General features: G+C 47.4%; 1 protein-coding gene across 4 annotated transcripts in view; it reads right to left on the bottom strand.

Moving 5' to 3' along the window:
• The window catches only part of LOC120988982 (immunoglobulin superfamily member 1-like), a 597232-nt gene that overhangs the window by 562635 nt on the left and 18352 nt on the right, over window positions 1-16245 (bottom strand). For all 4 annotated transcript variants that reach the window (XM_040416807.1, XM_040416808.1, XM_040416809.1 and 1 more), the window contains exon 2: window positions 1210-1268. In XM_040416807.1, coding sequence (XP_040272741.1) covers window positions 1210-1237 — 28 coding nt within the window. In that variant the 5' untranslated portion in view covers window positions 1238-1268. The remainder of the gene's footprint in view (window positions 1-1209; window positions 1269-16245) is intronic.

Raw genomic sequence — 16245 nt, 5'->3', positions numbered from 1 at the left:
TGATATCACCATGTCCATTACACCTGTAGTTTCACCACTGTGTGTATTACACCTAAGGTTGGATATTATGTGCACTATACTGTACATGTTCTGTGACATCCCTGTGTTTAGGGTATTAATCCTGTAATATGATTTCGGTAGGATTTTTTAAAATTATTATTATATGCTCCAGGTCATTACTTTGTTCATCCAAGTGCTACTAAAAAGTGCAGCATACCAGAAGCAGAAGGGCTCCGACAAATCGTCCCCAGCCCTCCGAGCTAGAAGGCCCTGCAAAGGTCAGAGACCGATGGCCTCTCTTCGCTGAAGCTTAGACAGAAATGTTGCGACTCCTTGTTTCCATCTGAGCATTCATCTAAGTGTCCACCAGGGGACAAAGTTTATGTTTTCTCCAAGAAGGACTTTCCATAAGGGTAACATACCCTAAATGGTCCTTGTGACAAATGTGGAAAGTGAACACACAGAGACATAAAAAATAAAGTAGATAAGTGCCATGTTAAGGCCCAGACATTTGACCAGATTATAATGGCAGAACATAAAATAAGAATAAAAATGAGAAGCTGAAGGGGTTTTAGATAATTGGTCCTTTACCTTATAGATCCATCAATGCTTCTTCTCTCAATTTTATGCTGCTTTCACCATTTTTGTGATAAAAAAAGGTATGGGTTAGCCGGAGGAGCATAGCCTCTCACGACCCAACAGTATTACAGTAATGTATATCAGAAAATAGCGTAAATTATACCGCAAATCTGTGCCTCATAATACATTTCTTATTATGACATTTGAAACTCCAACCTTAAAGTGGTTCTCTTACTTCAGCAAATGGCATTTATCATGCAGAGAAAGTTAATACAAGACACTTACTAATGTATTGTTATACATTATACACAGCTTGTTTTCAGGGGTTACAACCACCTTGCAATCCATTAGAGGTTGGCTATGCTTGAACACATTGTAAACATCTTTGATGGCCGGGACGGTGGGAGCGCACATACTGTAGGCCAGCGCTTTTTCCTATAGTGTACAAGGCCGACCACAACTGCTGGTTGTAACCCCTGGATACCAGCAGTGTATAGTCTGAAGTGAGACAACACATTTTAACACATTCTATGCTGAGCCAGTAATGTGACAGTATGAGCTACTTCCTTCCAAGTAATGTTATCTTTCAGTATGTACAGTAGATATAAATTGCAGTTTCTTAGAGCTTACCCATCAAGAAGCTGATGGCCCCAGACATGGTTCACTGCGTCTTCTGTATACACCTTGTCCTGAAGAAACAGGAACAAACATTGCAAACATCAGTTTTAACCCACTAAATCTTTAGTGTTGGGCGCGAATATTCGAATCACGAATATTAATTGCGAATATCGGCACTTCGAGAATTGGCGAATAATTAGAATATAATGATATAAATACTCATAATTTTGAATATTCTATTATTATTTTTTTTCATCAGTAACCTTCCTTCTTGCTTGTGGGCCAATGAGAAGGCTGCAATGTCTTTGTCTGAGCTTAGCAACATCCCTAGCAACCAATAGGAAAGTTGCCTACCCCTTACTATATAAGAACCTCCTCAGCAGCCCTTGTATGCAGTATTTTGCAGATCTGAGAGAGACATCAGTGTTATTGCTGTGCTCTCTGCTTTCCTGTGTCATTACATTAGATAGTTAGTTAGTTAGCTTATACCGTATATATAATACAGATAGTTAGTGGGAGATAGTCAGTGTAGGTTAGATAGTGATATAGTGTAACTGATAGGGTCTGCTGTCCATACATACATGCTACGTACATACATACATACATGCACAGTGCTGTGATGTCACAAGTTCACAACAATACTTAGTGCACTAATCACCAATAAGTAGTCAGACCTGTTAAAATGTGAAGTTGCACGTATTGCGCCAAAATATTCGCATCATTAGTGCCGATTTCGCAATCGCGAATATATTAGAGCACTCTATCTGCATATAAAGCTATTGTAATGTTCTGCCATGCCAACTATTTTCTCCAGTCTCAGGAAACTTCTAGCAGCTTGAATAATGTAGCTATAGTGACCCACACCTTTATTGCGCGCGCATTACGTGCATATTACATTGCCGATTTTTCGCGATCAAGAAAATTATCTCGAATTCGCAAATATATGACGAATATTCTACCAAATATTCGCGAAATATCGCAAATTTGAATATTGCCCTTGCCGCTCATCACTACAAATTTTTTTAAATATGTGACAACATAACAAATTCTAACCATTCAATTGGTCTCAACTTCTCATCCAGGCCATTATTTTATCTGCTGTAAAAATTTAAAGGGGTTGTCCGGGTTCAGAGCTGAACCCGGACATACCCATATTTTCACCCAGGCAGCCCCCTGATGCTAGCATCGGAACATCTCATGCTCCGATGCGCTCCCTTGCTCTGTGCTAGATTGCGCAGGGCACGGGCTCTTTTGTTTACAACAACACACTGCCGGGCGGAAGCTTCCGCCCGTCAGTGTGTTGGGTGATGTCACCGGCTCTGATGGGCATGCTTTAGCACTGCCCTAGCCGTTTTACTGGCTAGGGCAGCACTAAAGCCCACCTATCAGTGCCGGTTACGTCACCGGGCTTCCTGGCAGCCCCATGGAGAGCCCGGTTTGTCACCGGAACTCCTGAAAATGCCTTTGCCCTGTGCATTTTAGCGCAGGGCAAGGGAGAGCATCGGAGCATGAACTGCTCCGATGCTCATGTGAGAAGGGCTGCCTGGGTGAAAATGGAGGTATTTCCGTGTTCAGCACTGAACCCGGACAACCCCTTTAAGTGCATATTGTGAACCCTTTATAAAAAATTAATAAATACTATTCTGTGCAGTTCTAGGATACATCTGATGGGTATGAGACAAGGTGATGGCGAGTGAGACCTATTTAAGATCTTTTTGGCCTGTAAGTGGTATGTAGGTGGTTCCCTACTCAAAGATTTTAGAAGGAAACAGATGGATACAGTTGTAACTTGAAAACAGTGGTTTTACCAAAATCATGTGATGCAACAAGCTTGGTGGTTACAAGAATCTCATGGGAGACAACTAGTTTGAATGGCAAAGAGGGAGGAATCTGGAATTCCCTTTAGGACTTCAGGGCTAGAAGATGAGCGAATTTTTAAAAAAAAATTGGGGAAAAATTTGCTTCGGTCCGAATTTATTCGTGGCGAATCATGTTAAAAACTTATATTTCTGGGATGCAGATAGCCTTTATAGGGGTGTAGAACACTATGCCTTGCAGTAACACGCATAGGGAGTCTGTTGTGGTAGTGAAAGAATACTGAGTCCGTATGACATGCAGATGACAGGTATCACTCTTAGAATCACTGCACACTTCACTTATTTGGGCAGTCAAGGGGCCAAAACTGACCAAATAACTCAAGAATGAACTCAGCCTTAAAGGTCGATGTAAGCGTCAAGAAGAAGAGCACTCCTTTTACACCGTCGCCAGCTGATTCCACATAGATGTCTACAGAACCCGTGATGATCAGTTCGCAGTGTTCGCCAGCGAACACATGCGGGCTGCAATCTTGACTCACCCGTCCGGCGATGCACAGGTAAGCCCTTACCTGTGCCTGTGCCGGGAGACGGTCTGAAATCAAATGCGGTGACCGGTAGCAGGCAGTTCCGATAACAGCCCGATGAAGGCCCCCGGCGGCTGTTCTCGAAAACTGCCTGCTCCCGGTGACCGCATTTGATTTCAGACCGGCTCCCGACACAGGCACAGGTAAAGGCTTACCTGTGCATCGCCGGATGGGTGAGTCAAGATGGCAGCACGCATGTGTTCGCTGGCGAACACTGCGAACTGACCATCACTGTACAGAACCTGTTCTATTAAACGCGTATACAAGTAGAGCCCCCCCCGGACAGAGTGGAGAGGGTGTCAGCAGTAAGTTTGTGTTGACGTCACTGATTAATTTGCCCTTCCTCTGATCCGTCAGAACAATAACCCACAAAAAACGTATTCTGTGTGTCGAGCATACTCCTTCACTCGGTCAGCATTGCTAATGCCCAAAAAAAACTGGAGTGGATCTAAAACAGAGATGACACGTGAATGGAATATTTGCATGTTGTCTGTGTTTTCTACTCACTCCTGCATTTGGCTACCAAATCATAAGCCAATTCTGATGGGACCATACAGACCTAAAAGATACTACACAGACAAGATCAGTTGTGCATCTCATTTTTCCTTCCTTCTGACAGATCAGAAGAAAGGTCAAATAAATGATGATGGCAGCCAGGCGGAAAGGCAAAATAGTGGCCCAGTCATGAAATGGGGAGGGTGGGAACAGCATGAGAAGTGCACAGCCCTATGACATAGTGGTGAGGTGGAAGCAGCAGGAGGACTCCACAGAATGGCACAATGACAGAGTCTGAAGGTGGCGGCAGCATCAGGAGGCCACAAAGTGGCACAATGACCGAGTCTGGAGGTGGCGACAGTAACAGCATCAGCAGAATACCACAGAGTGGCAAGGTGACATAGTGTGGAGTTGACAGCAGAATGAGGGGACAACAAAGTGGCAAGGTGGCATAATTTGGAAATGGCAGCATGAGGAGACCACAGATTGGCAAGGTGACATAGTGTGGAGATGGCAGTAGCAGCAGCATTAGGAGGACACCAAAGAGTGGCAAGGTGACAGTGTGGAGATGACAGTAGCAGCAGCAGCATCAGGAGACCACATAGTAGCAATGTCATATAATGTGTAGATGGCAGTAGTAGCAGCACCAGCAGGAGGAGACCACAGAGTAGCAAGGTGACATAATGTGGAAATGGCAGCAGAAGCAGGAGACCACATAGTGTGGAGTTGGCAGTAGCAGCAGCAGCATCAGGATGCCACAGAGTGGCAAGGTGACATAGTGTGGATATGAGAGCAGCAGGATACCACAGAGTGGCAAGGTGACATAGTGTGGAGATAGCAGCAGCATGAGAAGACCAGAGAGTGGCAAGGTGACATAGATTGGAGGTGGCGGCAGCATCAGGAGGCCACAGAGGGGCAAGGTGACATAGTGTGCATATGGCAGCAGCATGAGGAGACCACAGAGTGGCAAGGTGACATAGTGTGGAGATGACAGTAGCAGCATCAGCAGCATCAGAAGACCACAGAGTGGAAAGGTGACAGTGTGGAGATGGCAGCAACAGCATAAGGAGACCACAAAGTGGCAAGGTGACATAGTGTGGGGTTGGCAGCAATAGGGGGATACCACAGAGTGGCAAGGTGACATAGTATGGAGTTGGCAGTAGCATGAGGGGACCACAGAGTGGCAAGGTGACATAATTTGGAAATGGCAGCTGCAGCAGGAGACCACAGAGTGGCAAGATGACATAGTGTGGAGATGGCAAAATCATCAGCAGCATCAGGAGACCACAGAGTGGTGAGGTGACATAGTGTGAAGTTGGCAGCAGCAGCATCAGGAGTATACCACAGAGTGGCAAGGTGACAGTAGCAGCAGCAGCATCAGGAGACCACATAGTAGCAAGATGACAAAATGTGTAGATGGCAGTAGCAGCAGCATCAGGAGGATACCACAGAGTGGCAAGGTGACATAGTGTGGAGTTGGCAGTAGCAGCGTCAGGATGCCACAGAGTGGCAAGGTGAGATAGTGTGGATATGGCAGCAGCAGAAGGATACCACAGAGTAGCAAGGTGGCATAGTGTAGAGATGGCAGCAGTATGAGAAGACCATAGAGTAGCAAGGTGACATAGTGTGGAGAAGGCAGCAGCATCAGGAGACCACAGAGTGGCAAGGGGACATAGTGTGGAGATGGCAGTAGCAGCAGCATCAGGAGACCACAGAGTGGAGAGGTGACATAGTGTGGAGTTGGCAGCATCAGGAGGATACCACAAAGTGGCAAGGTGACAGTGTGGAGTTGGCAGCAGCATGAGGGTACCACAGAGTGGCAAAGTAACATAATGTGAAAATGGCAGCAGCAGCAGGAGACCACAGAGTGGCAAGGTGACATACACTGCGTGCAGAATTATTAGGCAAATGAGTATTTTGACCACATCATCCTCTTTATGCATGTTGTCTTCCTCCAAGCTGTATAAGCTCTAAAGCCTACTACCAATTAAGCATATTAGGTGATGTGCATCTCTGTAATGAGAAGGGGTGTGGTCTAATGACATCAACACCCTATATTAGGTGTGCATAATTATTAGGCAACTTCCTTTCCTTTGGCAAAATGGGTCAAAAGAAGGACTTGACAGGCTCAGAAAAGTCAAAAATAGTGAGATATCTTGCAGAGGGATGCAGCACTCTTAAAATTGCAAAGCTTCTGAAGCGTGATCATCGAACAATCAAGCGTTTCATTCAAAATAGTCAACAGGGTCGCAAGAAGCGTGTGGAAAAACCAAGGCGCAAAATAACTGCCCATGAACTGAGAAAAGTCAAGCGTGCAGCTGCCAAGATGCCACTTGCCACCAGTTTGGCCATATTTCAGAGCTGCAACATCACTGGAGTGCCCAAAAGCACAAGGTGTGCAATACTCAGAGACATGGCCAAGGTAAGAAAGGCTGAAAGACGACCACCACTGAACAAGACACACAAGCTGAAACGTCAAGACTGGGCCAAGAAATATCTCAAGACTGATTTTTCTAAGGTTTTATGGACTGATGAAATGAGAGTGAGTCTTGATGGGCCAGATGGATGGGCCCCTGGCTGGATTGGTAAAGGGCAGAGAGCTCCAGTCCGACTCAGACGCCAGCAAGGTGGAGGTGGAGTACTGGTTTGGGCTGGTATCATCAAAGATGAGCTTGTGGGGCCTTTTCGGGTTGAGGATGGAGTCAAGCTCAACTCCCAGTCCTACTGCCAGTTTCTGGAAGACACCTTCTTCAAGCAGTGGTACAGGAAGAAGTCTGCATCCTTCAAGAAAAACATGATTTTCATGCAGGACAATGCTCCATCACACGCGTCCAAGTACTCCACAGCGTGGCTGGCAAGAAAGGGTATAAAAGAAGAAAATCTAATGACATGGCCTCCTTGTTCACCTGATCTGAACCCCATTGAGAACCTGTGGTCCATCATCAAATGTGAGATTTACAAGGAGGGAAAACAGTGCACCTCTCTGAACAGTGTCTGGGAGGCTGTGGTTGCTGCTGCACGCAATGTTGATGGTGAACAGATCAAAACACTGACAGAATCCATGGATGGCAGGCTTTTGAGTGTCCTTGCAAAGAAAGGTGGCTATATTGGTCACTGATTTGTTTTTGTTTTGTTTTGAATGTCAGAAATGTATATTTGTGAATGTTGAGATGTTATATTGGTTTCACTGGTAAAAATAAATAATTGAAATGGGTATATATTAGTTTTTTGTTAAGTTGCCTAATAATTATGCACAGTAATAGTCACCTGCACACACAGATAACCCCCTAAAATAGCTAAAACTAAAAACAAACTAAAAACTACTTCCAAAAATATTCAGCTTTGATATTAATGAGTTTTTTGGGTTCATTGAGAACATGGTTGTTGTTCAATAATAAAATTAATCCTCAAAAATACAACTTGCCTAATAATTCTGCACTCCCTGTAGTTTGGAGATGGCAGTAGCTGCAGCATCAGGAGACCACAGAGTGGCAAGGGGACAGTGTGGAGTTGGCAGCAGCATGAGGGTACCACAGAGTGGCAAAGTAACATAATGTGGAAATGGCAGCAGCAGGAGACCACAGAGTGGCAAGGTGACATAGTGTGGAGTTGGCAGCATCAGGAGGATACCACAAAGTGGCAAGGTGACATAGTGTGGAGATGGCAGTAGCAGCAGCAACATCAGAAGACCACATAGTAGCAAAATGACATAATGTGTAGAGGGCAGTAGCAGCAGAATCAGCATCAGGAGGATACCACAGAGTGGCAAGGTGACATAGTGTGGAGTTGGCAGCAGCAGGAGGGTACCACAGAGTGGCAAAGTAACATAATGTGGAAATGGCAGCAGCAGCAGGAGACCACAGAGTGGCAAGGTGACATTGTGTGGAGATGGCAGTAGCAGCAGCAGCATCAGGATTCCACAGAGTTGCAAGGTGACATAGTGTGGAGTTGGCAGTAGCATCAGCAGCATCAGGAGACCACATAGTAGCAAGATGACATAATGTGTAGATGGCAGTAGCAGCATCAGGAGGATACCACAGAGTGGTAAGGTGACATAATGTGGAAATGGCAGCAGCATGAGGAGACCACAGAGTGTCAAGGTGACATAGTGTGGAGATGGCAGTACAACAGCAGCATCAGGAGACCACAGAGTGGCAAGGTGACATAGTGTGGATATGGCAGTAGCAGCTGCATCAGGAGTATACCACAGAGTGTCAAGGTGACCTAGTGTGGAGATGGCCATAGCAGCAGCAGGAGACCACAGAGTGGTAAGGTGACATAGTGTGGAGATGGCAGTATTAGCATCAGGAGACCACAGAGTGGCGAGGTGACATAGCGTGGAGTTGGCAGCATCAGGAGGATACCACAGAGTGGAAAGGTGACATAGTGTGGAGATGACAGTAGCAGCAGCAGCATCAGGAGACCACATAGTAGCAAGATGACATAATGTGTAGATGGCAGTACCAGCAGCATTAGGAGGATACCACAGAGTGGCAAGTTGACATAGTGTGGAGTTGTCAGCAGCATGAGAAGACCACAGAGTGGAAAGGTGACATAGTGGTGAGTTGGCAGTAGCAGCAGCATCAGGATGCCACAGAGTGGCAAGATGACATAGTGTGGATATGGCAGCAGCAGGAGGATACCACAGAGTGGAAAGGTGACATAGTGTGGAGGTGGTGGAAGCATCAGGAGGCCACAGAGTTGCAAGGTGACATAGTGTGGAGATGGCAGCAGCATGAGGAGACCACAGAGTGGCAAGGTGACATAGATTGGAAGTGGCGGCAGCATCAGGAAGCCACAGAGGGGCAAGGTGACATAGGGTGGATATATCAGCAGCATGAGGAGACCACAGAGTGGCAAAGTGACATAGTGTGGAGATGGCAGTAGCAGCAGCAGCAGCATAAGGAGAGCACATAGTAGCAAGATGACATAATGTGTAGATGGCAGTAGCAACAGCAGCAAGTTCAGGAAGATACCACAGAGTGGCAAGGTGACATAGTGTGGAGATGCCAGTAGCAGCAGGAGCTTTAGGAGACCACATAGTAGCAAGATGACATAATGTGTAGATGGCAGTAGCGGCAGGAGCATCAGGAGACCACATAGTAGCAAGATGACATAATGTGTACATGGCAGCAGCAGCATCATCATCAGGATGATACTACACAGTGGCAAGGTAACATAATGTGAAAATGGCAGCAGCAGGAGACCACAGAGTGGCAAGGTGACAGTGTGGAGATGGCAGTAGCAGCAGCAGCATCAGGATTCCACAGAGTGGCAAGGTGACATAGTGTGGATATGGCAGCAGCATGGGGGTACCACAGAGTGGCAAGATGACATAGCGTGGAGATAGTAGCATGAGGAGACCGGAGAGTGGCAAGGTGACATAGTTTGGAGGTGGAGGAAGCATCATGAGGCCACAGAGTGGCAAGGTGACCTTGTGTGGATATGGCAGCAGCATGAGGAGACCACAGAGTGGCAAGGTGACCTAGTGTGGAGATGGCAGTAGCAGCCACAGCATCAGGATACCACATAGTAGCAAGATGACATAATGTGTAGATGGCAGTAGCAGGAGCTTCAGGAGGATACCACAGAGTGGCAAGTTGACATAGTGTGGAGTTTGCAGCATCAGAAAGAGACCACAGAGAGGCAAGGTGACATAATGTGGAAATGGCAGTAGCAGCAGGAGCAGCAGTAAACCACATAGTAGCAATTTGACATAATGTGTAGATGGCAGTAGCAGCATCAGCATCATCAGGAGGATACCACACAGTGGCAAGGTGACATATTAGGGAGTTTGAAGCAGCATGAGGAGACCACAGAGTGGCAAGGTGACATCATGTGGAAATGGCAGAAGCAGGAGACCACAGAGTGGCAAGGTGACAGTGCTGAGATGGCAGTAGCAGCAGCATCAGGATGCACAGAGTGGAAAGGTGACATAGTGTGGATATGGCGGCAGCAGGGGAGTACCACAGAGTGGCAAGGTGACATAGTGTGGAGATGGCAATAGCAGCAGCATCAGGAGACCACAAAGTAGCAAGATGACATAATGCATAGATGGCAGTAACAGTAGCAGCAGGATACCACAAAGTGGTAAGGTGACATAGTGTGGAGTTGGCAGCATCAGGAGGAAACCACAAAGTAGCAAGATGACATAATGTGGAGATGGCAGTAACAGCACCAGCATCAGGAGGATACCACAGAGTGGCAAGGTGACATAATTTGGAAATAGCAGCAGCATGAGGAGACCACAGAGTGGCAAGGTGACATAGTGTGAAGATGGCAGTACAACAGCAGCATCAGGAGACCACAGAGTGGCAAGGTGACATAGTGTGGAGATGGCAGTAGCAGCAGCAGAAGCATAAAGGGGACCACAGAGTGTCGAGATGACATAATGTGGAGATGGCAGCAGCAGGATACCACAGATTGGCAAGGTGACATAGTGTGGAGTTGGCAGCAGCAGCAGGATACCACATAGTGGCAAGGTGACATAATGTGGAGATGGCAGCAACAGCAGGTCTGCAAAAGAAAGGGGTTAGTCAGCACATCCCAATGCAGGTGCACGCTGCTATGGCTAGTAACATAGAGGAAAAAAACAATGCAACAGCACTCTTCAAACCAGATAAAGTACAATAATGCCATAGTCACCAAAAATATTCAAGTGCTAATGCTATGCTTATTTATAAAGTGAGATGCTTGGCAAATGCATTTTGTACAAAACCATTTGGGCCCGTCTGCCAAACGTCAAGGCGATCTCTGTAAGACGGGAACCTAACACTAAATACTACCTGTTATGCGCCAAAATGGCCACCATAAAGTTCAGAAAGGGTTGGTTCCACATGCATGCTGGGTCCACTTTGCCTTTCACCATTTTTGGTGTCATAATGGACTCCATTACTTCTAGGGGATGCAGGTAACAACATGCATGCTGAGCCCACTCCATACCTCTCCTGGCACCAGACGGCTTCCAATAAATGTAGTGAGAGCAGGCCACAGCTTTATACTGAAACTAATTAAAATCAGCCTATGGGGCAGACAGGCTAATCAGGAGTGCATGACTCGTTGAAGTGCCACACCTCCAGCGCTGTAAATCTGCAAAAGAAAGGGGGTTAGTCAGATCATCCCAATGTGCAGGTGCACGCTGCCATGGCTTGAAACATAGAGAAAAAAGACAATGCAACAGCACTCTGCAAACCAGATAAAGTACAATAATGCCATTGTAATAATGCAGCAGCAGGATACCACACAGTGGCAAGGTGACATAGTGTGGATATGGCAGCAGCATGAGGAGACCACAGAGTGGCAAGGTGACATAGTGTGGAGATGGCAGTAGCAGCAGCATCATCAGGAGGAGACCATAGAGTGGCAAGGTGACATAATGTGGAGATGGCAGCAGCAGCAGCAGTGTACCACAGAGTGGCAAGGTGACAGTGTGGATATGGCAGCAACATGAGAAGACCACAGATTGGCAAAGTGACATAGTGTGGAGATGGCAGTAGCAGCAGCAGCATCAGGAGACCACAGAGTGCAATGTGACATAGTGTGTAGATGGCAGTAGCAGCAGCAGCAGCAGCATCAGGAGACCACATAGTGGCAAGATGACATAATGTGTAGATGGCAGTAGCAGCAGCAGAAGCATTAGTAGGATACCACAGAGTGGCAAGGTGACATAGTGTGGATATGGCAGCAGCATGAGGAGACCACAGAGTGGCAAGGTGACATAGTGTGGAGATGGCAGTAGCAGCAGCAGCATCAGGAGGAGACCATAGAGTGGCAAGGTGACATAATGTGGAGATGGCAGCAGCAGCAGCAGTGTACCACAGAGTGGCAAGGTGACAGTGTGGATATGGCAGCAGCATGAGAAGACCACAGAGTGGCAAAGTGACATAGTGTGGAGATGGCAGTAGCAGCAGCAGCATCAGGAGACCACAGAGTGTAATGTGACATAGTGTGTAGATGGCAGTAGCAGCAGCAGCAGCATCAGGAGACCACATAGTGGCAAGATGACATAATGTGTAGATGGCAGTAGCAGCAGCAGAAGCATTAGTAGGATACCACAGAGTGGCAAGGTGACATAGCGTGGAGTTGGCAGCAGCATCAGGTGTCCACATAGTGGCAAGGTTACATAGTGTGGAGATGGCAGTAGCCGCAGCAGCATTTGGAGGATTCCACAGAGTGTTAAGGTGACATAGTGTGGAGATGGCAGTAGCAGCAGCAGCATCAGGAGGATACCACAGAGTGGTAAGGTGACATAGTGTGGATATGGCAGTAGCAGCAGCAGCATCAGGAGACCACAGAGTGGCATGGTGACATAGTTTGGAGATGGCAGCAGCAGCTGCACCGGGAGACCACAAAGTGAACCGGTAACAGAGTGGGGCAGTGGGTGGCAATGCCAGTACTCACTGACGAAGGTGGGTGAAATATGGAGCACTTGGTATTTGATGTGTGGCATCAGGAGGGTTTGCAGAATCAGAGTAGTAGCTGAGGCAGGTAGCCAGAAGAAACCGGTCTCTTTTATCAAAGTGTTGGTGTGGCACCATGGATGATCTAGTTTGATGCATCAGGAATTGGTGGTTGGTAATCCTGGCTAATCCACACCTGATTCATCTTGACAAAGGTCAGTCTCTCCAGATTTTAGGTGCACAGGCGAGTTCTCCTTGGGGTAACTATGGCCCCCGCCGCACTAAAAACCTGCCCAGATGCCACACTACTGGCCAGGCAGAACAGCTTTTCCAGGACAAACTATGCTAGTTGCAGCCACAAATCCAGTTTGGCTACCTAGAAGTTCAGCGGATCTTCAATGTTGGTTGGCAGGGTGCTGTCCATGTATGCCACCACCTGCTGGTTCAGGTATTGCTCCAGGTCTACCTGCTGCTGGTGGAGAGTAGTTTTTTCACTATGCGGGTGAAGACAGCTACTCATCAGCGACTGTAGACACAGGCTGCTGCTGATGGAGCTGGTACTGCTTCTGCCACCCCATCCCTCCCCAGCAGCTATGGCAGTGGAACGTGAGTGCAGAGGGCCCCCTGGTCAGACCTGCGAGAGGATGGACAATGGCACAGATAGGCAGCGGCTAACTGACTACATAGAATGTCTCTGTAGTAGTTCAGTTTGTCCTCCCTCTCGGTGGGTGTGAAAAAGGCCCCCATTCTGGTCCGGTAGTGAGGGTCCAACAAGGTGGAGAGCCAGAAGTCATCCCTCTGCCGAATGTTGACAATTCAGCTGTCTCCACGCAAGCAAGTGAGCATGCATCGTGCTATTTGTGCATGTGACTCGGAGGGACTCCCTGCCCCATCTCCACTGTCACAGAGTGGCCAGGTGCTCTGTCTCGTCTTCCTCATCGCCCTGTAGCTCCTCTGGCTGCTCCTGCTATTTCTCTCCTGTCTGCTGAGTAGAAAAACCACTAATTTGGCTACACATTGCCTATGCTCCAATGTCCTCCTCCCCCTCCTTCTCCTCTTCCAGTTCAGCCCCACAGGGCTCATGTGGCCGTGAGATCCAGGCGCCACGTCTTCTTTCCCCTGACCAGCCATAGTTACCAGCATCTGTTTTAGGACATGAAGCAGTGGAATGACGTTGTTCATTCCGTAGTTTGGCAACTGATAATTAACGTGGCCTCCTCAAAGGGCCTGAGCAAATGTCAGATGTCACGCATGAGGTGCCATTGGCTATCATTGAAGATACACAGTGGAGTACTCCTATCCGCTTACATCGTCAAGAAATTGCTGATGGCCTCTCTCTGTTCGTATAGTCGGTCCAACATATGGAGGGTGGAATTCCAACGAGTGGAAACGTCGCATAACAGCCTTTGTTGGGGGATGCCGTTCTACCGCTGCAGCTCAAGGATGGTGTGCTTTGCAGGTGTACAAGTGGCTGAAGTGCATGCAAAGTTTCCTGCCCATTTTTAGGATGTCTTGCAGATGGGTGGAAGACTTCAGGAACCGCTTGACAACCAGATTGAACATGTGTGCCATGCAGGGCGCATAGCTCAGCCTTCCTTGACGCAGCACCAACACCATGTTCTTTCTGTTGTCGGTCAGCATGGTTCCGATTTTCAGTTGAAACATAGAAAGCCAGGATTCGATTTATTGATGCATCACACGAAGCAATTCCTCCCCTGTGTAACTCCGTTCGCCAAGGCAAACCAAGTGCAGAACAGCGTGACACACCGAGCCCTACAGATGTGGTATGCTGGAGGGGCACTGTGACTTGTCCCTGCAGTGTAGGCTGAGGACACGGTGGAGGATGAGGAGGCAGAGGCGGACATTGTCGCAGGACCAAGGGCGTGACAACATGGAGCCGGAAGCAGCGTGACCTGGCCAAGTTGCTGGTGTTGCTGTGCAGGCACCACATTCACCCAGTGGGCCATAAAGGACATGTACTGTCCCTGACCGTAGTTACAGCTCCACACGTTGGCACTGCCACACATTTTGACAGACACCGACAGGCTCAAGGACTCGCCCATCTTCTGTTCGACATATTTGTGCAGGGCTGGTATTGCCTTTTTCACAAAGAAATGACGGCTTGGGACTCTCTACCTCGGCTCGGCACAAGCCATCAGTTCTCTGAAAGGTGCAGAGTCCACCACTTGGAAAGGGAGGGACTGCAGCATCAGCAACTTGGACAGGAGCACGTTCAGCTTCTGCGCCATTGGATGCGTGCATGCATACTGCTGTCTCTTGGCAATTGCTTCGGTGATCAATTGCTGAAGGAATGACTGACGAGGAGTAGAAACTGGAGCATCTGGACCAGCAGAAGATGGGAATGACAGACAGCTCCCTTCGGCTGAGGTGATGGAGCCTTGACTGGCTGAAACTGGGTGCACGCCACTGGGTGATTCAGCGGTAGCTGCAGCAGGCTGGATCACCTCATCGGAGCCACGATTCTCCCAGGCCACTGCATGGCGACGATGCATATGTTGATGCAGGGCGTAATGCCAACATTGGCACCCTGGCCATGCTTCACCTCCTGCTCCACTCTCCTCATCACTACTTGCCCGCCTAGTAGAGGAAGCGGCAGATGTCTCCTTTAGATCTTTGCTGGGCAGTAGCTGCTGACTGTTCTCTAGCAGCTTGTCCTCACTGTATAGTGGAGCTGAGCCGACAGCATACAATACTTCTGTGGCTGAGGGAACAGCAAATGATAGAGTCAGGTTGAGGACAGTTAAGGGCACAGTGCCTGCTCCGGGCCATGCCAACTAAGGGTTGTGTTTGACGAATCCACCGACTGTTGGCTGGGGGTGTCTGATGTCACTTGGGATGACGTGGATGACCAAGTTAACCAATCAAGAACTGTTGGGTTGCTGGTCAAGACACGACCGCTAGATGACACCGGGAGCTCAGGCCTCTTGCTGCGACTCCTGCTGCCACGCTCCCTTACTCTGCTGCGACCTCTGCTTGCGCCCAAAACATTCAGGCCTCTGCCACTCCTCTGTGCATGACTTGGCACTTCTCTGCCTGACATACTTGTAGCTAAACTACACAACTTAAAAGGAAATTAAAACACCCCTAAAAGCGACAAATATATTTTTCTTTTTGTACTAAAATAGTCCACTAAACGCTTTCACCACAATTAACTGCAGAAATGCACTGAGAATATATTTTTCTTGTTGTACTGAAACGCGACCCTAATGCTTTGAACAGAAAAAAAACTCAAACAGTGAAGTGCGTATATATTTTTTTCTAGTAGTACTGAAATACGCCCCCATACTATTTCACCAGAAATAACTGCAACAGTGAAGTGCGTATATATTTCTCATGTTGTACTGAAATACGCTCCTATACGCTTTCAACAGAAATAACTGCAGAAGTGAACTGAGAATACATTTTTCTTTCTTGTACTGAACTACACCCCTATACGCTTTCACCAGAAATAACTGCAACAGGGCAGTTTTTTATATATTTCTTTTTTTTACTATAATACAGCCCTTTACGCTTTAAACAGAATTAACTGCAACAGTGTGTATATATTTTTCTTGTTGTACTGAAATACGCCCCTATACGCTTTCAACAAAAATAACTGCAGAAGTGAAATGCGTATATATTTTTCTTGTAGTACTGATATAAGATACTAAAAATACTAAGATATAGGCCACTAAAGGCTTTTCAACATAACACTTGCAGCCCAATAACAAAAAGCTGGAATGACAGAGCAGT

The sequence above is a fragment of the Bufo bufo genome, chromosome 2, assembly GCF_905171765.1.
Source record: "Bufo bufo chromosome 2, aBufBuf1.1, whole genome shotgun sequence".
Classification (NCBI taxonomy): domain Eukaryota; kingdom Metazoa; phylum Chordata; class Amphibia; order Anura; family Bufonidae; genus Bufo; species Bufo bufo.
This window is presented reverse-complemented; position numbering and strand designations above follow the sequence as displayed.